The sequence below is a fragment of the Pristis pectinata genome, chromosome X, assembly GCF_009764475.1.
Source record: "Pristis pectinata isolate sPriPec2 chromosome X, sPriPec2.1.pri, whole genome shotgun sequence".
NCBI lineage: Eukaryota > Metazoa > Chordata > Chondrichthyes > Rhinopristiformes > Pristidae > Pristis > Pristis pectinata.
Genome location: NC_067450.1, coordinates 4,396,906 through 4,423,583, shown reverse-complemented (window position 1 = coordinate 4,423,583; position 26,678 = coordinate 4,396,906). Strand labels below are relative to the sequence as shown.

The 26,678-nt window shown below is 44.6% G+C and overlaps 1 protein-coding gene across 3 annotated transcripts in view; it reads right to left on the bottom strand.

Moving 5' to 3' along the window:
- Positions 1 to 26,678, bottom strand: part of LOC127566971 (receptor tyrosine-protein kinase erbB-4-like) — a 110,953-nt gene that overhangs the window by 63,448 nt on the left and 20,827 nt on the right. For 2 of the 3 annotated variants that reach the window (XM_052009546.1, XM_052009547.1), the window contains exon 2: positions 1,736 to 1,887. In XM_052009546.1, coding sequence (XP_051865506.1) covers positions 1,736 to 1,887 — 152 coding nt within the window. Of the gene's footprint in view, positions 1 to 1,735; positions 1,888 to 9,343; positions 9,443 to 26,678 lie in introns of those variants that run through there. The other variant, XM_052009548.1, reaches the window with a different exon arrangement.

The following is a 26,678-nucleotide window of genomic DNA, read 5'->3' as shown; positions in this document are numbered from 1 at the left end:
GGAAACCGGAGTGGTGCTGTGATGCACTAGCTCCACGAGCTGCACCCCTCAAGTACATGGAGTCTTAGGATGTTAGGTGGGGGAGGGGAAGTGGGGATGGGGTCACTAGACAGCACCCTTGTGTTTTTCTTTCTCTGCATCCAAGGACACCAGGGTGAATTATAGTACAGTGAAGGGGCTCAACCACCCTTGTGGTCTCTGAGACTCTGAGAGCCAAATTGGAGCCCAGTTTAGCCTACCTGTGCCACACCAACTTAGCCTACTTTGGCCAAGTTTCATCAAGACTAATACTAAGTTCACATAGGTTTTGCCAGCACCATTTCCTTTTGACATGAGCTGGTGGAACCTTCCAAGCTGAATCTTCCCCTTCCTTCCAGAATAGGAGCCATTGATCTGAGAGCCCTTGGCCAAGAGGGAACTTAGAAAGGCAGAAAAGCCCACCGCACTTAACAGATCTCTAACACCAATAGTGAGTGTTATTTCCATTATAATCTAGGAAACTCATAAGGTCTTGTGTTGGCAAAAGTGCTTGAAGTAGGAAGTCAAAATAAGAAACAAAATCGGCAACTATAAACACCATCACAGTGATCACTCTGGTGGCGAACATTTGTGAAATTTACCACAAATTCAGCAAGACAAAAGAACATAAGAAATAGGAGCAGGAGGAGGCCATTCAGCCCCTTGGGCCTGCACGGCTGACCTTAAGTCTCAAGCCCATTTTCCCACCTGATCTCCGTATCCCTTGATTCTCCGAGGATCCAAAAATCTACTCAATCTCAGCCTTGAATTACTCAACAACTGAGGACCCACAGCCTCAGGGAGAGAGAATTCTGAAAATTCACAATCCTGAGTGAAAAAAATGATCAGCTATTATTGGCAGCACAGTGGTGCAGCAGATAGTGCTACTGTCACAGAGCTCCAGTCACCTGGGTTTGATCCTGACCTCTGCTGCGTCTCTGTGGAGTTTGTATGTTCTCCCTGTGACCATATGTGTTTCCTGCAGATGTTCAGGTTTCTTCCCACTTCCCAAAGTCATGTGGGTTGGTAGGTTCGCTGGCAGCTGTAAATTGCCTCTAGTGTGTAGATGAGGGGTAGAACCTGAGGGGAGTTAGTTGATGGGAATGTGGGGAGAATAAAATTGCATCAGTGTAAATGGATACGTGATGGTCAGCATGAACTTGGTGGGCCAAAGGACCTATTTCTGTGCTGTATGAATATGTGTAGAGATGCTGTTTCTTAGGTTATAAACATTTATGTGGCAGCTTTAATGGACCAATATATTTCAAGGAGATTCACAAGAGTGTTGTTGATCACATTTTGACATCAGTGGAGGTTAGGGCAAACAGTCAAAATCTTTGCCACTGAGATAGATTTTAAGGACCATTTTAAAGAAAGATGGGAAGGGGGTTTAAGGAGAGAATCCCGGAGCTTAGGGGTTTGGTGTCTGAAGATATGCCCCACCTCTAGTGGAGGGATGAGCAAAAGGCCAGCTGATGGAAACCTCGGAAGGTTGCAAGGCTTGGAAAAGGTTCCAGATGTAAGGAAGGGCAAGACCATGAAGCAACTCGAAAGCAAAGATGAAGAGTTTAAAATGGAGGCATTGTCAGCCAGGGAGCCACTGCAGGATGATCTGTGAATGAGATTGTGCAAGTTAGGAAAGGGACAGCAGGAACTTTGGAAGAGGACAAATCGACATGAAATGCTGAGTGAGCTGCCTTTTACTCTTTGTCCTTACCTTGAGGAAGGTGAGGTTTCGATTGGCATCAATGTTAGTGATCTCCAAGTTGCCCATTACTATCTCACAGTCAGTATACATCTTCTGCAGCTGCTGGTATTGCTGCTCCTGGCCAGAGAGCGAACTCAGCTTGTTTTCCGTGCCCGCACACACTGGACAAAACAAACAAATATATTCAGCAAAGAGGACCTTCAACTCATCAGATAATAGACCATCTCATGCAGCTTATTTTTTAAAATAGAGGCCGGCATTGCTTATCGTTCCTCCTCCTCCACCCATCTTATCCTGCCTAAAGGCACAGGATGCTCTCCAAAGCCAGCTGTACAATTCTGTTCACTGAGAATGGTATAAGATCAATACCAATGAAAAAAAACAGAATTAAAATCATCCCAAAAGCCTCGATGGAAAAATCAATTTTACGTATTTGCACCAATAAAACTCCACACTGCAATAAATGCCAAAAAAGCAGAATCTACATTTCATTCATTCTGCTTTAAGAGTACAACTGATCTCTTTTAAAATGCACGCATGGAATACCAAACAATCCTATTTGTTTGTGGGATGTGCTGTTTAGTGGTAACCTGTTAAAAGGTGCTAAATTTTGAAAACTTAATGGAGCTTTGAATGTGCATTTGTGGTTACAATGACCAATTTATAGGGACTGAAAGCTGATGCTTCCCTTGACTGAAGTTTCCTGAATACTCAATTTTGCCCAACACCAGAAAGAAGCAACTAACAACCCTCCCCCCCCCCACCCCCCCAAACCAAATAGAAAATTAAAACCAAAATATTCAAGCCTTGGTTATACAGTACCAGATACGATTATCTGGAATGTGTTGAAACTTTTCTTCTTCCCACCCCCCGCCACACTCAACAAGACCAGAAGGATTCATCACAAATGTTATAAATAGAACACAATGAGTAGTTCTGGGGCTGTTTTACTGAGTGCTGGTTGGAATTCATTCGGAACACCGTGTTCTGTTCTGGGAGTTTCATCTTTAAAAGGATACACAGGCCTTGGAACAAGTCCAGCACTGATTCACCAGGGATTTAGGAACAGGAGGCCATTCAGCCCCTTGTCTGTTCTACCGTTCAGTGAAACCCCTTCCTTCAATCTCTTAGGGTAACAAAAACCCAATGACCCGAGATTTCAAATTAACAACTGACCGACCATCGATCGCTGTTTGGGTTAGAGAATTCTCCGGTTTGTCATCTACAAATTCCTCCCACCCCCCTGTGTGTAGGAGTGTTTCTTAACTTTAATCCTGAAACTCTGGCTTTCATTTCTACATTCGGCCTCCTTATCCCAGACTCCCCGACCAGCAGAAATAATGCCTTTCTATTGACCCTATCAATCAAAATGTGGCTAATTGTATTGAATGCAACCCTGGTTTGTGGAATCTCTCATCATAATTTAATCTGAGTCAAGGTCTCATTCTAGTGAATTCACATGCTTTCAGTCCAAGATCAGTATCTCTTTCTCAAGCCCTGGAGTCCACGTTGATATGCAGGATGAAGAAACCAATCAAATGAGAGAAATTGAATACGTTTGAGTTACAGCATATTCCTTGGGGATGAGGATACTAATGGATCCATCAAGGGATTGAAGGTAACAAAGGGAAGTGACCGTAGGTAGACAAAATTTTCCTACAAGTAGGGGAATCCATGAGAAATGTCGGCAATGGTGTAGGGGGGAAAAAGAGTGTCCCATGAGAATACAAATTAGGAGCAGGAGCAAGAGTAGGCCACTTGGCTCTTCAAGCCTGCGTCACTTTAAAAATATTCAGACTCTGCTTCCACTGTCCTTTGAGGAAGAGGATTCCAAAGTCTCATGACCTCAGAGAAACAATTTCATCTCATCTTTGAAAGAGGTGACCCCTTGTTTTAGATTCTCCCACAAGAAGAAACATCCTCTCTGCACCCACCCTGTCAAAACCCCATAGTTTCAATCAAGTCCCCTCTCACTATTCTAAACTCCAGCAGATACAAGCCCAGCCTGTCCAACCTTTCCTCATAAGACAACTTGCAGTGTCCTGCATCCATGAATTTCCATGCACCAGAGACACTTGCAGTGCTTACAATGACTATTGCTGGAAATCAGGGATGTAGGTCATCCTGTGGCAAGGACTGCAGATTTCTTTTCCTGTAGGATATTGGTGAACCAGATGGGTTTTCTCATACTCATTGTTCATTTTAGAAATAGTCAATTAATTTAATGTAAATTCCGTCTCCATTCTGGTGAGATCCAAACTCACAAACCATTAGCCCAGGCCTCTGGATACTTAAACCACTATGCTATCGTACCCTAATGGAAATGGGTGATTGATGGTCGACATGGACTCGATGGGCCTATTTCCATGTTGTATGACCCCATTAGTCTCGGACTCTAACCAGTTTCCAATTATGTTGAGTGACAGATAAACATTGGCAGGAGAGAACACCTTTCTCTTCAAAATAGAGCTGCGAGATCTTTTACATCCACCTGAGAGAGTCGGCCTAGCCCTCATTTAACATCTCATCCAAAAGAAGGCAGTCCTGACTTTGTATTGCACTGGTGCATCAGCCTAGATTTTTGTGCTTAGGTCTCTGGAGTGGGTTTTAAACCCAAAATGTTTGAATCAGAGATAAGCAAACATGACCCATTGAGCCATGGCTGAAACCCACCTCTCTCCACAGATGCTGCCAGACCTGTTGAGTATTTCCAGCATTCTTTTTAGTTTGAGATCTGCAGCATTCTGCATCTCAGTTCCAGCATGTTTATTTCTCTCTCTCTCTACTGCCCTCATTAACCTCCATTTATTCACACTCCTCTGGACAGATCAGCTGTGATCAACAAGCATTCATTATCCTCCCTAAGACATTATCAACAACTTTTCTGTCACCTGGACTGCCTTGATCCCCACCCAAACAGAGATATCCCCACTATCCCCTCCACCTCTCCGATAAAGGGACATCAACCTGAAATCTTAACTCTGTTTCTCTCTTTACATCTGCAGCCTGACTGCAGAACATTTCCAGAATTCTGTGTTTTTATTATGGCTGAAACCCAGGCGGCCAGTAAAAAGGCTGTGAAGGAAAATGGCCAACTTGTGCACGTCCCAATAGTAGTCACTGAAGAACGGCAGCAGAGCATAGCAGGCCCAGCCCACCTTGCTGGCACCAAGCCATGCCAGCCTATTGTCCATCCTCCACAGCTGTGCCCACCACCAGCAGTTGGGGTGGACCCGGGGATAGCTTTCTTAAATGAATGGCTGTCCCTTGTGAACTCTGCCCATATCCTTTAGGCTGATAGCCGGTGTTTTCCAAAAGCACCTCATCCACTTTGAAAGCATTTATCATTGGGGTGGAGGAAGAGTAGGAAATACCTCAATTAAAAAGTTGTTAGGGAGCTACTGAACCACAGCACAAATCTACTTGAAAAATCAGCAACTAGAACGGACCTGCCTCTTGGCACAAAGCACCATAATTCCCATAAAGAAGCAATCAAACTGTGCGTTGTGCTGCTAATCGTGTCTTTGTACATGTATGAGAAAGACCAAATACTGGCAGCCCCAGTGCCTCGAGTTTCTTGCAAATTCCCTGAAGAGAATTAGAGGCAATTAAATATCCTAGTGACTCCCAGACCAAACAGGATGCAGCCTGGAATCTTCTTGATCAAGTTTTCAGAAACCATGGAGCTGAATGTGGATATTGGAAGCAAGCAGGAAGTACCCTGATTATTCAAGGCTGTTCAAAGCAACATTGGCAGGCCAAGGAGCTGCTCTGTGAGGAGGGACCTGTGTCAATTAAGTTGCTTTTATGAGGCAGGGGTGCAGAGGAGATGTCAAAGAGGGTCAAGACAGAGTGGAGAAAAGAAAAAGTTGCCATCAGCAGAGGGGTTGAGAAACAGAGGACAAAGGAACTGGCATAAAGATTTGTGTATCATTTCCTGAAAGGGCCTTTCAAAATGGATCTGGATAAATAATTAAAGGAGAACAGAATGTTATGAGAGAAAGAGCTGGAGAATGAGACTGACTTGCAGAGATCCAGTGCAGACTCAGTGGGCAAAATGGCTTCCTCCTGTGCTATATCTTTTGAGGAAGAAGGCGGGAGTACGTGCTGAGTGGCATCAAAATTCTTGGATTTGGACCATGAGCCCATGAGACATAAAATGAAGCCTATCTCCACTAACACCTGGACTTGGATCAGTGATCGTTGGGAGTTCAAAGTTCAGATAACAGACAGAGAGGGAAGGAAAAAGGAGCGCACAGGGTTATGGCATCTTCACGATTTGATACAACACCTAAATATACAGCACTGCTAACAGCACAGACCTCAACTGCCAAGTATGAGGCTTTTGAGGAAGGATGGAGAAAAATTCAGTGCAACTGTTTTTTTTTTATTCAGACACAGGATGTGGGCATAGCTGCCAAGGCCAGCATTTATTGCCCATCCTTAATTGCCAGAGAGCTTTGGAAGTTGAGTCATTAAGTACATTCAAGGCCGAGATCAGTAGATTTATGATCTACAGAGGAGTCAAAGGTTATGGGGAACAAGCAGAGAAGTGGAGCTGAGACCAGGATCAAATCAGCCATGATTGTATTGAGTGGTAGAGCAGGGTTAAGGTGTTGAATGATTTAGCTTTCTTTCATTAAATAGTACACAAAATTATGAGGGGGATAGATAGGGTAGATAGTAATCTTTTCCACATGGTAGGGATGTCTGAGGCAAAAAGGCATAGATTTGTTAGAGGTAGGAGATTTTTCACACAGAGGAGAGTTGGAATCTGGAACGTGCTGCCTGAGGGGGTGGTGGAGGCAGAAACTCTCACAACATTTAAGAAGTATCAAGACAAGCACTTGACTCACCAAGGCATAGAAGACCACGGATCTAATGCGGGTAAATGGGATTAGTGTACAGAGGTACAGTGGGCGGTGTGGACATGATGGGCTGAAGGACTGGTTTCTGCACTGCATGACTCTATGACTAAAGTCATCAGTGAACTAATTACAGTTTTAATAACAATTCGGTAGTTTCATGGTCATTTTTACTGATACCAGCTTTTTAATTCCAGATATTTAATTCTGGGGTTCAGTGACTCAGCTGGAATGGTGAGTTTCAAGCTCATTTCACTGTCTCATTAATCCAGGCCTCTGGACACCTGGTCCAGACCAGTATACCACTGTCCCACTATGACAAAGATGTTCTTTCTGGCTGTTTCACCACTAAGAGATGCAACAAAGTTGAGCTAATTGGAGAGAAAAACACAGCTGGTGAGGATTCTATCTTCCTGTACTGCACCAGGAACCATGTTTCAAAAAGGGCCTTGTAAAGTCGTTCAGGATGTCTCAAAATTGTGGAAGGCGCTGTATACCAGCATCCAAATTCCTCTCTCAGCCCAAGACTTGATAGGGTCTGTAGAATTACTTTCCCTAAGAACGTCAACTAAATGAGCATGTTGAAGGCTGCACCTTCACTTCCTGCTCGGCGGTAAGAGTATAGCACCGACAGTCCCTGTGGGCGAGTCAAACTGTTCTGCCAACACAATTACCTCATGCTGATGTCTAGCAGGACTGGAAGTGGCTGCTAATAAAAGGTGAAGGCTTATTTCTATTTCATAATAAATGATAAAAATCACTGGCCTTCAGTACATCGAAGATTCTTATGCATTGAGCTAAAGTCTCTGGAAACTGAATCATAAGTAAAAATAGTGCATTTCCAATTTTCATCCCCTCCTGTGCTGAAAATGATGACTCTGTCGAATTATATTTCTTCAGGGCAAACTAAAAATCTGGGGGAAATTTCCTCCAATCTGTTTACACCGAGATTGTCTATACCTTTCCCAACCTGCATACTGAGCCTCCCCTTCAAGTTAGAGTGGTGTGTGACTCGGAGGGAAACCTGCAGGTGGTGATGTATCCATGTATCTAAAGCCCTTGCTCATCTTGATGGGTAGAGGTCATGAATTTGGGAGGTGCTGTCAAAGTAGCCTCGGTGAGAAACTACAGTGCATTTTGTAAATGGTACACACTGCAGCCATGAGCTGCCAGTGGTGAAGGGAACAAATGTTTAGGGTTTTGGATGGGGTTCCAGTCAAGTTTCAAGCCTTGTTGGAGCTGCACTCATCCAGGCAACTGGAGAGTATTCCATCAGACTTTTTACTTGTGCCTTTTAGATGGTGGAAAGGCTTTGAGGTGTTAGGAGGAAAATCACTTGCTGCAGGATACCCAGCCTCTGACCTGCTCTTGTAGCCACAGTACTCATGTGTCAATTAAGTTTCTGGCCAATGTGAACCCCGGAATATTGATGGTAGGGGACTTGGCAATGATAAAGTGAACGAATATCAGGGGTAGGTCGTTAAGACTTTTTTTTGGTTGGAGATGGTCCAAAACTCTTTTTTAAGCCCTCTTTGATCACCTTCACAGAAGCTAGTTGTTGCAGCCACAGCCTCAGCCCCACCCACACCTAATGCCAGCCCAGAGAGGTTCACTTGCCACAGACCAGCAACCAAACTTTACGAATGGGTACAATGCTCCCAAGAAGTTCAACCTGACGACATTAACCACGAATGCTCTCAAAAAATTAGTTCTTCCTTGACAGATTTGTACCTTCCCTCCTGCTGCCCTAGCAACAAAAGATGACTGGCCTTCTTTACCACCACTATTTGTTTTAAAGTCAAGACCTGTGCAATTTTCTGGGTAACTGAGATTAGAGGAAATAGCAGTGGCAAGTTAAACATCTGCCTGCAAATCACATCCACCCAGGGCCTGCAGAGAATCAAGCCCCACAATCTGACATTCTTGATCAGCACAGCACTATGTGGTGCCAGTAAACTTGGAAATGGTGAGAGCAATGCTGCACACTGTAAAGGAGGTGTACAGTATCACCATCCAAGCTTTGGTAGCATACAGATTACAGTGGCTTCCTTTTTTCCAAGTTTTTACTGAGCACAGCCTCCAGGAATGGTGGACATGGCCCCTGTGGTCTTCCAAAGTGGATGAGGCCTTTACTTGGCAGCTCGGGTGTTCAGCTGGGGGTGGGGAAAGGAATCAATGTTTACAAGGTCTGGTTCGGCAAGTCTTGAATATTTCCTTTGTTTCCATGGTATTTGCAGGTCCTTCTGGCTGCTTTTCCAACTTATTTACAGTAATATCTGATGTCATTGGCACCAACTCTTAGACTGGAGAAATGGCTCCCATGACTGCAGAAACTGGCTGTGCCAACACAAACCCCCTTTTTTCCTCCTCGCTCTGCAGCAAACAGCCAGGCCACACTGTACAAAATGACAGCAGCTCTGTGCATTTGAGTCTAGCAAGGGTCAACACTCAAGAGTTGGGGCCTGCTGAGATCTTGCATTTCTATAGCATCTTTCACATCAAGAACATTCCATAATGTTTTACAGAAATGCGCTCTTCTGAGCTGAGTCACTGTTAAAATATTGGCAGCCAATTTGCGCGCAGCAAGATTCCACAAACTGCAGTCTAATACTGACTGGACAATGGGTTTTTAAGTGACATAGGTTAAAGGATAAATATTGGCTGACAGACCAGACAAATTCCCCTGCTCTTCCTTGAAATAGTGCTTTGAGATTATTCATGTCCAACTGCGGGGCAGATATGGCTTCCATACCTCCAATAGGGCGGTGCTCCTTCGGCACCACCCCCTGACAGGGCGGTGCTCCCTCAGCAAAACATTTGAATATTTAGATTTCTGTGGAGTGGGACTTAAACTCACAACCTTCTAGTTCAGAGGCGACTGAGCCACTGATAACATGAAGCAACCAGTAAATTATTTCCTCCTGTGTTCTTCTGAATGGACTCATGGTGAGCACAGTTCATGGTCAATGGATATACTTGATGTGAGGAAATCAAGTCAACAATTGGAGAGGAAGAGTTAATGTCATTGCAAAACCTCACTGGACATCCAGACACACAAACTTAACAGTGGGAGTCACTGGAAGAACAAACAAATTTCTCACCTCTGTCATGGGAGGTGATCCCATTAAAACATTTCAAATCCTCGAGTGAGACACTGGGAAGTTGTTGCCCTGGCTGGAAAGTCTAAAGCTAAAGGTATATAGGATGAGGGGGCATCCATTTAGGACTGAGATAAGGAATTTCTCCTCTCAGCAGGCTGTGAATTTTCTTTCTCCCACAGGCTGTGGTTCCCAACTGCTCGAATACCTTCAAGACTAAGATCAATAAATCTGTGGGTACTTAAGGAATCAGGGAATAAGGAGTTTGGCTGGAAAGCTGGACAAGGCAAAGGATCAGTTGTGATCTTTTTAAGTGAGAGAGCAAGCTTGTGGAGCCAAATGGCTTCCTCATGCTCCTCTTTTTAAGGTTGAAGGGCATTGAGGCTGACATCAGCATCAACACTGCTGAGATCACCCAGCACATAACAGATCAGTGAACCTCAGACTTTCCTGGTCCAAGTGACTCAGCAGTAACCATTTCAGTGCCTTCCCCCAAGGGAGTTTCCAAGTGTGTTTCCAGGTCCAGATGCAAGGATGAGGCAGGTAAAAGAGTAAGCACAAGCTAAAGGATTCACACCACAACTGTAACTGTTCTTCAGTGGCCATCTGACTCTCTCATGCCAAACTGCAGTCTGTTGTGTTTTAGAACAGGATTTCTCACCATATTCTTGCCTTGCCACCCTTTCACTGGTGGCTGGGCCACAGGCAAGTTTAAATTGATGAAGTGAAAATCCAACACAATATGGCTTTAGGGCAGTCTGAAGCCATGTGAGAATAGCAAGAACTAAAACTGACCCCTCGGGTATCTGTGTACAAATAGATTCAACCCTTCTGTGGTGCAAGTTGATAATGGAATTGCTTGTACTATCTTATTGCAAGATGCTTGATGCTGACATTGGAAGACAACATTGGGAAAAGTTTCCAATCCCCAAGTTTTGCAAATAGCCTGTCCCCCTACCCACAAACACGCATATGCGTGTGCACTGCCACGCTTGCAACATGCTTACATACACACAGGTGCACGCACATTTGCTCATGCTCACACAAATTTTCAGTCATTGTTAAAAATGCAAAGCTTCTATTGTCAATTTATTTACAGAAAAGCAAACCTGTATTTTTTTTGTTTTCTTTTCCACTGGCAAACGCCCTTTGAAAAGGTTTTTATAAAGGTTTAACTGTAAGTAGCATTGGAATGTATGTTGATGTAACCCTAACAACAAGGTAGATTGTTTTCCCAAGCCACTGTCACGAGTTGTTTATCCAGTTTCAAACCATACTGGTTAGCAAGTCAATAAATAGTTCATCAGTGGCTAATGGTCCAAATAAACTGCCCTGGAGAAAAAGTACAGCAACTGTTAGGGTCAGAACACCAGTTGGTGCAGAGCAAGTTTGCTCTTTCTTCCCTTCAGAGTCAAGTTCTATTGCCTGTGAGGTGTCTCACAGCTCCAACTACACAGGTTTGATCGTGATATCCAGTACTGTCTGTGTGACCACACGGATTTCCTCCGGGTACTCTAGTTTCCTCCCACATACCAATGATGTTCAGACTGTTAGGTTAATTGAGCACTGTAAATTGCTCGTCATGTAGGTGAGGGGTAGAATCTGGGGGGAATCAATGAGAATGTGGAGGGAATTTTAAAAATGGGATTAGCGTAGATGGGTACTTGATGGTTGGCATAGGCTTGGTGGGGAGAACAGCCTCTTTGCACGTTTGGCACTGTCCCTTCCCTCTCCATTTTCTCTCTCTCTCTCACTCAAAGGCTACAACAAACAGGAGAGGAAAATTGCACTGCAGACGCCCACAGCCCTTTGATTGTGCATTTTTCATGTGCGGGTGTGGACGGGATGCCAGAACATGTCTCTCCCTTCAACATCTGCCCCCAAACAGTACCCCTACTTCAAGGTGTAGAGAATGCAAATCCATATTCTGGAAAGTTAATTCTACTGGTGCCATGGTAAAAGGACAGCAGAAAACTGGGAAGGTCTGGAGTTGGATCCTCATGGTGAGGTGTACCAATCCCATCCAGCCTCCCAGAACTAACCCCACAACAGTGGCAGTATTTGCTGGAGGAGCAGGAGAAGAAAAGGCAGGTCATAGAACAGTGAAAGGTCTTTAACTGAGCGCTGTTACAGGTGCTGCTATCGCCCAGACTTGCCATCCTGTGCCCATTATTCATTCTGTTCTCATATTGGATTATTGGTGGGACACATTCAAATCAGCCCTTCTGCCTTGTGACTGCTCTTTCCCAATGACTGTGTTTAGTTGCGAAAGTGAAGAGGCTAACGAATTAGTCGATTATGGGTTGTCGTGCATTACGCAGAGAGAAAAACAACAATAAAGGAAGGTTAATAATAAGCCACACAGAGGATAGCTTATCATTGCGAAATTGTTGCAACATTCACATTGAAACAAGTGACATCTAGCTGGCAGCATCAGTGGAGAATCATTGATGCTTTCAATGAAGACTTCTTTTCTACTAAAAGAACAGTAGAGAATGGAAATAAACAAACTGCAGATGCTGGAAATCTGAAATGAAAACAGAAAATGCTGGGAACACTTGCTGGGTTCGGCAGTGTCTGTGGAAAGAGTAACAAAATTAATATTTCAGGTCTGGAACCCTTCATCAGAACTCTGACAAAGAGTCTTTGACTCGAAACATTAACCCTACTTCTCCTTCCACAGCTGTTGCCTAATACACTGAAATACCTCTAGCAATATCTACGTTTATACTGTAGAATGGAACGCTTATCTATCCAACAGTAAAGTGGACACTAGGAACAGAAAGCCTGACCCGCATTTCTATAGTGCATTTCACAACCTCAGCTCTATGATGTTGGTTGAGGGATAAATATGGGCCCTAGGGCTCTGGTGGAGGGAACTCCTCTGCTCTTCTTTAAAATCATGGTATGGGATCTTCTACAAGCTGCTGAGAGCAAGTGGAGCTCAGCTCAAGATCCTATCCAAAAGAAAGCACCTCCAACATAAAGCACTCCCTCAGTATCAATACTGGAGATTCACCTAAATTCTATGCTTAAACCTCTGGAGTGGGAGCCAAGCCTACATTCTAGGTTAATTCAAATCTCTACATGCTCTCAAGCAACTAAAATCAATTGTCCTGAACCATGAATATTTCCATTGCACTGTCCACTTTCTTGCCTCACTATTTACAAAGGCTTCCACACTTGGAAAAACTCTTTCACCATCTCTTATCATTAGATATAATTCCTCTCCAGCAAAATGACAAGATTCCTTTAATCTAGCAACAAAGTTATTTGAGCATTGCTTAAGAATTTTGTCCAGCATCTAATGGGGTTCTAAAATGACACTGTTCACCTTGATGTTTAAATATTTCTGTAAAGAAGCCATGAAATTATCTTTTTAACAGTTGAACCACTCTCTGAAGTTCTTTCACTGAAGGCAAGGTCAGCCTATAACAGTCCTGGTGAAATTGTGTTTTCTGTAAATTCTTTGAGTTCATGGTGGCAATATCTTCAACTCCTTCCTCACTGTCCTTCCATCATTTTCCTTCCCATCTGCTGCACCACCCCCAACTGACAGGCAGAATTATCCCACACTGAGTATAGCCCGATGTGTAGCCTCTCGATTACACCACTGGCTTTGCAAAATCCTCCAAATTCACTCGAAGGATAAGCAAATCAACATCAGTGCCTTCTCCCAGGACAATATCCCCAGCATTGAGGCTCGAGCTACACTCGGTCAACTTCACTGGGCAAGCCACATCATTTGCATGCTTGATACCAAACTCCCAAAACAGACACGCTGTTCCAAGCTCTGTTGTGGGAGGGAGGAGATTTCCATGTGGACAGAGGAAAAGAATCAAGGATGTACTTGAAGAAATGCGACATCCCCACTGACCCCTGGGAATCTCTGGCCAAAACCGCTCAAAGTAGAGAAGCAACTTTCAGGATGGTATTGAGAACCTCAAGTCCATGGATCAGGAGCACACAGAAATCCTGTATAAGTGGCAAAAGGACCAGACCACCTCACAAACTACCGACCCTACCAGCCACCTCCTGCCCAATCTTTGGAAGAGTCTGTGATTCCCACATTGACCTCACCAACCACCTCAGAACCCACAAAGTCAAAACTGAAGCAAGTCATCCTCAATTCTCAGGGACATCCCAAGAAAAAGCTAACAATAGCCTGTTTCCATGCTGTGTGATTCTAACACCACCTTCCACGTCACAAAAACATTCTAGTTCACAGGAGCATTAGAAGTTGTTGTTGACTCCCATAAAGAGGTTTTGGGCAGGTGACCAAAAGCTCAGTCAATGAGCTTGGTTTTAAGGAGCATCTTAAAAGAAGAGAGAGAAATACAGAGGTGAGAAAGTTTAGAGAAGGAGTTCCAGAGTTTGAGGCCTTGGCCATTGAAGGCACAGCCGCCAGTGGGGGAGGTTAAAATTTAGGGATTATTAAGAGGCCAGAATTGGCAGAGTTTACAGGCATAAGGAGGGTTGAGACCATGGAGGCATTTGAAAAGGATGAGAATTTTAAAATCATAACAATGCATAACTGGGAGCCAGAATGTGTCAGTGTGCACAGGGAGTAATGGGTGAGGAAGAGTGTTGGACATGTGCAACAGTGAACACAGGTTTGTCAAGGTAGGCTAACCAGGAGTGTGTGAATACAACACAAAGCAACAAACCTCCTCTACACAAGGACCAGCCCCAGGATCAGCAGTCTTCCTGCCCTCACCTTGTCAAACAACCAGACGAGAGCTCTGTACTTCCCCGCTGACAGAATAGCAGAGACAAGATGCATGCCAGAAAGCTTTGGACCTGTTTGTGAGGGGATGGATTTGAAAAGCATTACAATATGAAGTGTGTTTAATGATTAATTCTGCATTTTACTGTTAAGTTTACAGTGAATTCTGCACTGCACTAAAGAAAAATTACTAGAGCTTGTGATGCACGCTGGACCGCATGGAATCACACAGGGTGGAAACAGGCCCTTCGGCCCAGCAAATCCTTGCCAACCATCAAACACCCATTTATACCGATTGTACATTAATGCCTTTTTATTCTCCCCACATTCCCATCAACTCTCCCCAGATTCTACCACTCACCTACACACTAGGGGCAATTTACAGCGACCAGTTAACCTACCAACCCATTTGTCTTTGGGATGTGGGAGGAAGCTGGAGCACCTGGAGAAAACCCACACGGTCACAGGGAGAAGATGCAAATTCCACACATTTAAAAAAATCCATCTCCAACTTCTCAACAAACTCTTCAAGTCTCTGTACCCTCACCCAGCCTCACAACCTCCTGAGATCTCTGGTCTCCTCCAACTCTGGCCTCTTGACCTTATCCAAATCTAATCACTCCACCACTGGTGGCCGTGCCTTCGGCTGACTAGGCCCGAGCTCTGGAATTCCCTCGCTAAACCTCTCCACTAGTCTCCTCTTTAAAACATCCTGTGTTGACAAAGCTTTTGCTCACTTGCCCTGATTCATCAGAATCAGATTTATTACCACTGACATATGTCATGAAATGTGTTGTTTGCGGCAGCAGTACAGTGCAAGGCATAAAAATTACTATAAGTTACAAAAGCAAATAAATAGTGCACTGCTTGGGACTTGTTTTTTTGCTCCGGGGATACAGATGTACAAACTGTGGTTGAAGCACCTAAAACCTTTCACCTAATAGCGATACCCGGGCAAGGTACTCCCATATTGGTACAGTGGGTACCAATCTGCAATCTGTGGCAGGTGGCACAGGTATGCCACTACGCAAAGCATGGCACTATCAAACTGTTTCCAGCCCCTACTCTGCTATTGGATAGCCCTGCCAGGACAGAATCCCTGCCCAAGTGGAAAAAGTTTCCACTGCTTTGTTTAGCATTGAATGGGCTCAAACAGAGCAAGTTGGCTTCACATCTGCTTTGGTGAGGGAAAAGCCTCTTATCCAAGCAGCAGCACAATACAGTTGGCCTATTCTACCCACTGGAGCAAAGCAGGACCCACTTATACACCTTAACCAAAGTACACATTCCTGCACTCCACAGGCAAACAAACCACAGTGAAAGACGGCAGCCCACTGGCACAGGCTGGATATGTGAACTCTCTCCCCAGGCACCCAGAAAAATGGAAAAATATCCACAGGGATTCTGAATTCCCTTCGCACCAATGGGAAAGTGCAACTTCTTGCTCCTCCCCTCACGTAAAGCACTGCTGGTTAAGGGATTCCAACACATTAAGTGGTCATCCTTGGGGTGGGGGACTTCAATGGTGTGTTGGCAGGCACTGCAGCAAGCCTGATATACCTCGGATGCCGTGCTGGCCTGATCTGGCCACACTAGCACCAACCCACTTTTTCAGGACCGACAAAGAGACCCTGAACAACGTGGCTTAACACTGGAGTCTTAGTGACACACTGTGCTGCAAGGAGGTGGGACACAGAGTAGCAAGTCATAGAGTCATACAGAAGTATAGCATGGAAACAGGCCCTTCAGCCCACTGAGTCTGTGCTGACCATCAAGCATACATCCTTATACTAATTCTATCTGAAGCCATTTTACTCTCCCCACATTCCCATCAACTTTCCTCGATCTCTTGATTCTACCCCTCACCTACACACTAGGGGTAATTTATAGCAGCCAACTAACCTACCAACCCACACACCTTTGGGACATGGGAGAAAACCCGAGCTCCCAGAGGAAACTCACAGTGTCACAGGAGAACCCATGTGGTCACAGCAAGTGTCCATCACCAATTCCAAGCTCTGTGGTTCATTGTCTCCACCCCACCCACTTTGCAACATTTTTCCCCTTCATCAGGGGGTCCCAAGGGTTAAACACAAGCTATTGCAGCTGGATAGGGCCCATTTTAATCCAAGTCCTTTGACTCTTCAGCTCTGCCTTTTCAGCAGTACTCAGCCTTCAAAAGGTCAGATTCCACAGGCCCCTCAAACTGCCATCGCTAATAGCAGTATAATCAGGGTCTTTATTCAGAAACAATGGTCTTCACACAGGGAGAAGCCAGAGGTAGCCCTTTGTGAATTGGCACATCGGACAGACCCGGCTTTGTCAAGCTGTGAGGGCAAATACTTTATCGGCCTCCAACTTATCTACTCTGCTTCTGAGGAGAGGAGCCATAATCTCTGACCACTTGGCAAAGTTGGACAGAGTCACCCGCGGGCATTTTCTGGAGTCAACAATTAAACAATTCACAGTGTAGTGTGCGAGCTACTTTAGCACAATTGTCCTGGCACAGAGCAGCTGTTAGTGTTACTCTGTGCTTTTCCCTGGCTCCACATTCAAATCTTAGCCACATCCATGCAAATTGACTGGAAATATTTAATTTTCCTGTTACACCAATATTCCCCTCATTCTGGTTGCAGTTCGCAGATGTATCAGGTTAGCAAATGGGCAGGAGAAGAAGGTAAACATGGAATTTTTCTGTAATTTCCATCTCCTCCTCCCCCACTTCTACACTTTCCTCCAAAAATCCAGCCTGAGCATTGCGCTGATCTGATGATGGCTACATTCATTAATCGAGCTGAAACTGACCCTCTATTCTGAGCCCCATCATGGCAAGCAATTACCCAGTGGCAAATAGAGTGTGCTGTGGAATCCTGACCTGAAACATCAACCATTTCTTTGCCTCCACAGATGCTGCTCGACCTGCTGGGTTCCACCAGCAGTTTGTTTCTTGCACGCAAGCAATTACCAAAAGGACAGAGAAATCATTTCACAGCGTCCTTGAAAAATCTGTAATATCCTCACCGACTTGTAGGAATCACTGGCCCACAAGTGCTTAAACCTGTGGAGATGCATCGAGGAAGGGTCCTTGGGGAGGATGTGGAGGTGAAGCCCAAACAGGCAGAAGGAGTGTGCAACAATCCAGGCAACATCACCCAGCCGCCCATCAGGCAACTCCTGTGCAAAGTCTGCGGGTCCCACTTTGGCCTATCTGCTACCTCTGAATCCAAATAACTGAAGTGGACAGCCCAAGAAGGCAAAGAACCGAGTCTGCAGTCAGACGGTGCAGTACAAATCAATAAGGAGGTGAAAAGGCCCACAAGGTCCCACCTTCTAACACCCAATATTTGCCCTACTTTCTTCACCTCACTAGATTCCAAAGGGCAAACAAAAGACAACCAAAAACTCTACTGAATTGGAGTTTCAGGTATCAAGCCTTAAGAAATACTGTGATGTAAAAACACCAATGCAAATCGGGTTCAGAGAATCATCAACAAGAATTGCATACACTTTTATTTTATGGTGCCCCAAAAGTGAGAGGAACACCTGAAAACTCATGTCAGGGGAGGAGAGGGCTCAGATCACTCCACTTTTTAAAGCATCTCTTTGGTTTCCATCTTCCTCACTGAAGTAGCTTTTTAAGGATATACAATTTAAGGCCTTTGTTAAAGGACAACCCAGAGTTAAAAAAATCCAGGCAAAGTTCAGGATGTGGCTTTATGTGTGGGAAAGAGGGTCTAGCATAAAGGAGACATGAAATACTGATACAGACAGGTTGTGAAAACAAAATGCACCATTAGTTGGGGAGTTCCAGAACCCTTAACCAATGGTGTGTGATTCCATCCTGGACAGATACCATCTTGTATTTACTCAGCTCAGGTTTGGGCTGAAAAGGCTTGAAAAGTTGTATGGGGTAAAGGCATCCAGTAATGATATTATACAAGGCAGCCGCTTTCCAATTTGAGTACAGTTCCTCCCAATGTGGGACTGTTAACAACCTAAAGAGGAGGTGGTGATGTCCAAGATGCAATGGTATGTGATTTGCAGGGGAGTTTGGAAGCATTGGTGTTTCTGTGCAGCCGCTGCCTTGTTCTTCTAAGCAGTAGAGGCCACAGGTTCACTGGTACTGAGAAAGAGGCCTCAGCGAGTTACTGCTCTAAGTAATACACACTGCAGCTGCAGCAAGGAACAAAGATTGTGAAACAAGGAAATAACCTGAAAAAAGTACTGATATTTAACTTTACCTTTTCTTTGAAGTCCTTTACCAAAATGCATCACTGGCAATGCCAGCATTTGAAATTATTAGCTTTGCCAGGCCATTTCTGAGCTCAGGAGTCACATACAGGCAAGACTGGGTAAGGACAACGTATTTCCCTCCTGGATGGATTTTTTTCAACAATCCATTGGATTCATGGCCACTATTACTGATACTTTATAATTTCAGATTTATTCATATTCGTATTTTATTATGAAATAGGAGACCATTCGCCTATCAAGTATATGCTGGCTCTCAGAGCAGTCACATCAATCTCCTTCCCCCACTTAGGTTCCTGTAACCCTTTTTCCTTCCCAGGTTTCTACCCCTCACCAACACACTAGGGACAATTTACAGCAGCCAATTAACTTCCTAACCTGTATGTTTTTGGGACGTGGGAGGAAGCCAGAGCACCCAAAGGAAACCCATACAAGTCACAGTGAGAACCTACAAACTTCACACAGACAGACCAGAGGCCAGAAACAAACCTGGGTCACTGGATATGCAGTTATTTGAATTTAAAATCCCAAATTGCTGTGGTGGGATTTGAACTCGTGTCTCAAGCTTTTAAATACCGTTCCAGGAACTTAACCACTACACTCCACACCAATGCAGCGCCACAATGTAATGCCAGAATGAAACTAGTTAATTTTCTCCTAAACACTAGACCTCAAACTAAAGAGCTCAGCAGAATTTTATGCCCTTATTTGATACGTGTCCAAAACCTGACAAAATGGTCCTATCCAATATGCTCAGAGAACCTGTGACAGAGTTGGCTCCCTTTTTTGTGCTGTTTATGAAATAGTTGACAGTTAACTCATTGGAAGAATTTATGAGGTCCAACAATGTGGGCTATTGAGATAAAATGACCTCATTAGCATCTCACTTCTTACACTCAGGCCGCCAAAACATTCGGAGGTTTAAATTGGGACCACCGATCATTAACAAGTGATAAATAGCGCAGGCCAGAGAACAAAAAGATGCAAGACCGCGACTTCCTGTGCCCAAAGGCTGCACCGTGGAGCGGAAAGAAACTGGTTTGGAAGCAAAAATAGCTAAAGCCACAAGCAAAAAGGAGACGGCATCAGAGAAATAGTGGAAATCTGTGAATCAGTGCACACTGAAACAATGGGTCTCGCTATGTAACCATCATCACAGTGGTCAAGTCTAATAGGAAAAGGAACTGACATTGATGCTGAGGAATGATTTGAATCTCCAATGTCAGCACCAATGCAGCTCGATAAAACAGGCCAGGTATGAGAGTAAAATTCAGCCCATGTACATTAGCTCTTACTTCAAGGAGAGCCCCCTACTATCACATCATACAATCGGGCACTTCTCTTCATTTCTGACACCACTAAAGTGCAAAGCCTTTTGGAGTGACATTGGCAAAACTTGCATCATTGTGTAGACTGTTCTGTTCTGTGGGTCCATCCAGGTCATACATCATGTCACCTCAAACTTGACAAGGCATCATGGACAGGTTCATATCCCATCAGTCTGGGGTGCATTCAAACCTGGATTCCACAGGTAAAAGGACTTTGGCTTTCAGGATTTCTATAGTTGCTACTTGTAGTGGAAATAAAAAGACCCTTCTTGATAAAAGTAGTATCAGTTATCATCCTCCCTCTGAGAGGAAGTCTACTTGTTCTAAATGCATGGTTACTGTTAGCATGAAGTATTATAATTTGTCCATTTATTCACTCTAATGCGGAAATCCCTTTGTGGTTTTGCACCTCCTGACAATGCAACTTTCTCCAGACCTGCAACCCTTCAAGATTTCTGTGCTTGTCCAATTCAGGCCTCTTGCTCATCCCTCGACTTTAATCCCCCTACCACTGGCAGCCATACCTTCAGCTCTCAGCTGTGGAATTCCCTTCCTAAACCTCTCCTCTCTTTCCTCCTTTAATATGCTCCTTAAAACCTGCCTCCATAACCAACCCTTTAGTTACCTGCTTTATTATCTCTTAATGTTGCTCAGGGTCAGTTTTGTTCAGTAAACAGTTGTGCACCATAACAAGAAATGAAAGTCAAACTTAAAACTCAGTAGATCACAGACTGAAATCCTGGAGCAGGGCTTGAACTTGCAACATGTTGGCCCTGAGAAGAAGGTGCTAATATTTAGCAAAATTGATCAAGTTTGACTCTTACTATCATCTTGTGACTTTACTTCCTTTAGCAGAGCAAATTAGAAAAGAACTGAAAGGCCATACACCCCACTAAGTCAACTCCATCCACAGTCCACATAAACTGTACCTCTCTCCTCAACTTAACTCCACTTACATGATTTGAAGGAAAGCTAATATGATGCTTCTGCCCAGTCACTTAACTCCAGGCTTGCAGCTTGTCAAATCTCCACAATTTACAACAAACCTCTTGCTTACATATGCACTCATGCCCAGTGGCAGTGCTCTCACCTCTAAGTGAGCAGATTGTGGGTTTGAGTCCCACTCCTGAGATTCAAGCACAGAAATCTCAGCTGATGCTTCAGTGCAATACTGAGGAATTGCTGTAATGCTGGAAGGGCAGTGCTGAGGGAGTCCTGCACCATCAGAAAGACGTGTTAAACCAAGGTGCTCTTTGATAGACTTGAAGGATCGTTTGGTACAATATGACAACGGGCAGGGGAATTTCCCTGCTGTGCGGGCCTATGATTAAATCTCAGTTAATGGTACTGAAACAGATAATTTGGACATTATTACATTTCTGTTTGTGGGAGATTGTTGTGCTCAGACTGGCTACATTACAACAGTGACTGTACTTTATTGGTTGTAATGTGCTTTAGGATACCTTAAAACTGCTACAGAAATGAAATTGTGCCATTTTTGTTGCCTTGTACAGGGCCTTCTAACAAATGATACTCCCATTATTCAAACTGCACAGAAATATTTATGCTCCTCAGAGCCTTTATTGGTCTCACTCTACACATCTGGACTATTAATTCCATCCTAAGTCTGCTGTTTCATTTCAGGATTTGGTTTGCTCAATTTAACTCACACTTAAGGCATACCAGTGTGTTGCAGAGTATGGGGACAAAAATCCTTTGATCCCCATTGAGATGCTGTCTGAGGCAGCCCAGAGAAATGGGCTGTGATGTGTTGAGCTGATGGCTGTAAACACATGGCACAGAGCATAATTTATTGGATTACACAGGATATATGGCACAGGCCATTTGGCCCAAATAATCCACGCCGGTGTTTATGCTCCACTTGAGCCTCCACTATCTTTCCTTACCCAAGTCTCTCAACTTGCCCCTTTATCCCCTTCTCCTCCATATGGAGACACAAGAGACTGCAGATGCTGGACTCTGGGGCAACAATCTGCTGGAGGAACTCAGCAGGTCGAGCAGCATCTGTAGAGGGAAAGGAATTGTCGATGATTTGGGTCCTGATGCAGGGTTTTGACCCAAAACATCAACAATTCCTTCCCCCCCCCCCCCCCCCCCCCCGCCATAGGTGCTGCTCGACCCAATGATTTCCTCCAGCAGATTGTTTGTTGCTCCCTCATATGGTTGTCCAGTCTCCCTATAAATGCATCTATGCCTCAACCACTCCATGTGTGAGCGAGTTCCACCTTCTTCGGATAAAGTGAATTCCCTATTGGGTTTCTTGATGTCTCAATGTGCACGAGACCCACCAGTATCATTCAAAGGGAGTACAACATGGGAGGTTGAAAGTTTACATCAGTGCTACAGACGTGCTCAAGTGTTGGAGGTCCCACTTTATAAGAGCAACACACACAAAATGCTGGAGGAACTCAGCGCAGGTCAGGCAGCATCTATGGAGGGAAATAGACAGTCAATGTTTCGGGCGAGACCCTTCATTCAGTCCTGATGAAGGGTCTTGGCCCGAAATGTCGACTATTCACTTCCCTCCATAGATGCTGCCTGACCTGCTGAGTTCCTCCAGCATGTTGCGTGTGTTGCTCCAGATTTCCAGTATCTGCAGTCTCTCTTGTGTCCCCACTTTATAAGAACAGTGTTAGAGAAAGCTTTCATTTCACTGAGATGTAATGTTTGTGCTACACCTTACCTGGGAGTGTCCCCAAAGCTCAAAGGAGAGCTGACCCAGTTACTTTGTACAAGTGTCTTTCCTTCAATGTCCAAGTGACCTTCTTGGTATACTGACCTGGCAAATGATCTCAGGGAAGAGGATGGGAGGGAGAGAATTAGCCTCTCGACTGCTGAGCTCGGAGCCACAAAGCATTGGTAATAATGGAAGGCATGTTGTCGGTGCCATGAAGGCCTGCTCCACAGCGAAACACTGAGCAAGGCTGGAGACATGTTGATGTCGAAACAAATGGACTGTTGGTGTTATGCTAATTGAGATGGAGTCACGACCCTATGCTGGCCTTTACTCTCCCCGACTGATCACACTGGGAGATCTTCCCCAGGCCATGCACAGAATTCTCAATTGTCTTTTTGTCTTTTTAGAAAAGACAGTCAGTGCAATCTGGATAAAAGGCAATTGGTCATACATGGGTGGCACTGTGTGACTCAGTGAGCCTTGTCATGTAGGCTATTTGAATCTGCTGTTCCTGTGCACACTCCCAGGGAAAAAAGAACAGCTCTTAGATATGAAGATGAAAGACTCATTCTTCTGTAATACCTACCACCACTTCATTATGTCCTTGTAACCTACAAACCATGGCAGCCATTCTGTGCACAGCAAGCTCCCAGAACATGATAATGACCGGATGATCTCTTTTAGTGATGTTGTTTGAGGGGCAAATATCAGCCCCAGGTCTCGGGGAGAATTCTCCTGCTCTTCCTCTTGTGGGAGAATCCAAGACTAAGTGTCACAGTTTAAACATGAGGGGCCATTCATTTAATACAGAGATAAGGCAATTTTTTTCCCCCTCAGAGGGTTGAGAGTTTTTGTAACTCTCTTCCTCAAAGAGCAGTGAAAGAAGAATTGTTGAATATTCTTGTATATTCCTGGTAACCAAATGGGTGGAAAGTTAGTGCCGGCAGATGGGAATGTGGGACCAGGATCTTATTAAGTGGCAAGGCAGGCTCGAGGAGCCAAGTGGCCTATTCCCGGTTCTAATTTGTGCGCTGGCATGTTCTCCAAAATAGTGCCACAGGATCTTTTGTGCTACTCAAGAACCCCACCCCCTTGCTTTGACATCTCATCTGAAAGGTGTACACAAGGCAATGGAGGCTTACAATGATCACACACCCTCCACTTTTTATCCATTTCTCCTGATTCAAGAGTATTTACAGAACATGCCATTTGGCCCCTTGTACTCTGTACCCGTGTTTCTGCCTCTCGTACCCCTCTTCACCATTTCCCTATCTTCCTTCCTCCCTTATCTAATGATTTAACCCTTGTGGAAGGAGTCCCACATTCCAACCACCCGCTGTGGGATACTGTTCCACATTATCAGTCCCTCTAGTGTCTCAATCAAGTGAGAGCTGGACCGTGAGGGACAAGAGGCTCTTTGACTCCGGAGGGCATCACAACCGCTCCTCCTCGTCTGATGTGGACGCGCGTACACGCACAAGAATTTTCCAGTGGTGAATAGTGGTCACATTGTTCCCCAGCTCCCGGGAGGAGGAAGGAAGCTGACTCAGCACAGACCCGGGCTGGAACCTGGAGGAGGCAAGACCACGCTAGACCAATCATCCCCCAAAACACTACATCACTCAGAATGAGAGCGGTTATCTGGCACACTCGTTCAGCTCGAGTACACAGAGTCTACAAAGTGTAGATTATTAACACGGATGCGACATGCAGCTTGTAAAACTGGTAGACACCATTTCTTCATATGTCAGGGTACAGAAATTCTAACTTCAGGATCGCAGGGTGAGTCATGTGAAGTACAAAACACCATTGTGATTCTAGGGCAACAGACGTGCCGCAAGAACGATCTGCTTTCAGTCACTCCGGTGTCATGAGGCCTTCCCAGACAATAAGCTCAGTGTAACGGTCGGGGCGAGATATCCACACCAGAGTGTATTGTGGGCTCTTGGCTAATATCTATCACAGATGCTCGGGATTTTAGCGGGAAAAAAAAAGTCTGAGGCAGAGCGTCCGCCCAGACAGACTGATACAGCTAGGATATGCATTAGTGACGGAACATTGGAGTATAAACTACTTTGTGTCCTACCCAGTTCGCCCTCACTTCAAAAGTAATTACTGACACTTGTTGGACCTCTTCCCGAAGTGTTACGTAATCAGAGAGTGAAAGAATAAACTGCAAATGCTGGAAATATAAAATAAAAACAATGAACTCTGGAAATTCTCAGCATGGGTGAAGGGGGAAATAGGATCTAGACTCAACCAGAGGAAAACAACCTCCCTGCATGCAACCTGTTGAGCCCTGTAAGAATTTTGTAAGTTTCAATGAGATCTTCTTCAATCCGTTCTTCTAAAATCTGGAGAATACAGTCCCAGACTACTCCATCACCTCTCAGACGGCAAACCCACCATCCCTGAAAATAGTCTGGTGAATTCTAGCTGCGCTCCCGCTATGGCAAGTACATCCATTCTTAGGTAAGGAAACCAAAACTGTCCTCAATATTCCAGGTGTGGTCTCATTCAGGCCCCATATGCCTCCTTATATAGGTCCATATCATTTATTAATTTTCCAGGATCTGGACATCACTGGCAACACCTAGCATTTACAGCCTTTCTCTAGCTGCACTTTAACTGAATGGCTTACTGGGCCATTTCAGATCAACCACATAGGAGGATCTGGAATCATATACAGGCCAGACTGGGTAAGGATGACAGTTTTCTGCACCAACTGGGTATTTCCAACAATCCAGTAGTTCTGTGGCTATCACCAAATAATTCTGGATCATTAACCAAGTTTAAATACCACAGCTGCTGTGGTGGGGTTCGAACTCAGGTCTCTGGATTGCCACTACCATACCCAGGACACCAGAAAGGAGACCCTGCCCCACGAAATAGCACCAGGCGATCTCTTACATCCACCTGAGAGAGCAAATGAGGCCTTAGTTTGATCTCCCATCTCAGATAGAGCAGCACTCCCTGGAGGGTCAGCCTTGAACTGATCCTTCAAGTCTCTGGAGTGAAACTTGGATCCACAATCCCTGAAACTGCAGCCTTTCAGAATTCAGTTGAAAAAACTCTATTCAATTACAGATTCTCTCCCATCTATTGGTTATTCTGGAATAGTTCCTTGCCTTGAAATCCTTCTGTGTGGGGAGCTGGAAAAGCAGGGGTTACAAAGTTGGAAAGTGTATTGTTGCAGCGTGAAATAATTTTTGCAGGTTTCTGGGAGAGGAAATACTAGTCATTAATATTGATTGGTATGAGGTTGTTTTTCTGGCAGTCAGATTGCCCAGATGACGTCAATATTAGTGCAACACCCAAAATCTGACTCCTGTGACATTTTCAACCAAGTTGGTCTAAATAATGACAGTCATTGTTCACTCACAGAAAAACGTTTTTAATAATGCTCAAGCTGAATATTATTTAAAAATCAGTCATAGGCAGACTGCTCCACACCACTCTACATGCTCTCATCTCACTCTGCAGCCTGAACACATTCAACACTGACCCTTCCTTCCATTTTCAAAAACTTCACTGCAATCAAAACCACCTTCTGAATGCCCATTTTCTGCAAAGTCTGGGCATTCACAAATTGTGTTCACATCCTTACAGAGCACTCCCTAACAAGTTCCCACCCAGCTATAGCCTTGAAATGGTATAAGAGTGCAAAAGAAGCCCACCCCAACTCCCAAGATACCCAGTCACCTTCACTCTCAATCCTCTAGCCTCAGGAGCACTCCAGGCAACACCTGCTGATGTAAACCACATCTCAGATGTCACTGATCACTGCTGCATTAGGGACATGACTGACACTCTCAACCAGAACAGATCCACTTCTCCTTTAGATCACAGGAGCAGGCAGAGCAGGCAATTTGTTTTTCAAAAGAAAATTCTCTGACCCTGTGCCAAATTATTATCTTGTCCTTTACTTTTGAATTACAATGCTGGCCCCCTTGAACTGAGAACATTACTCTTGTAGATGAAGTAAT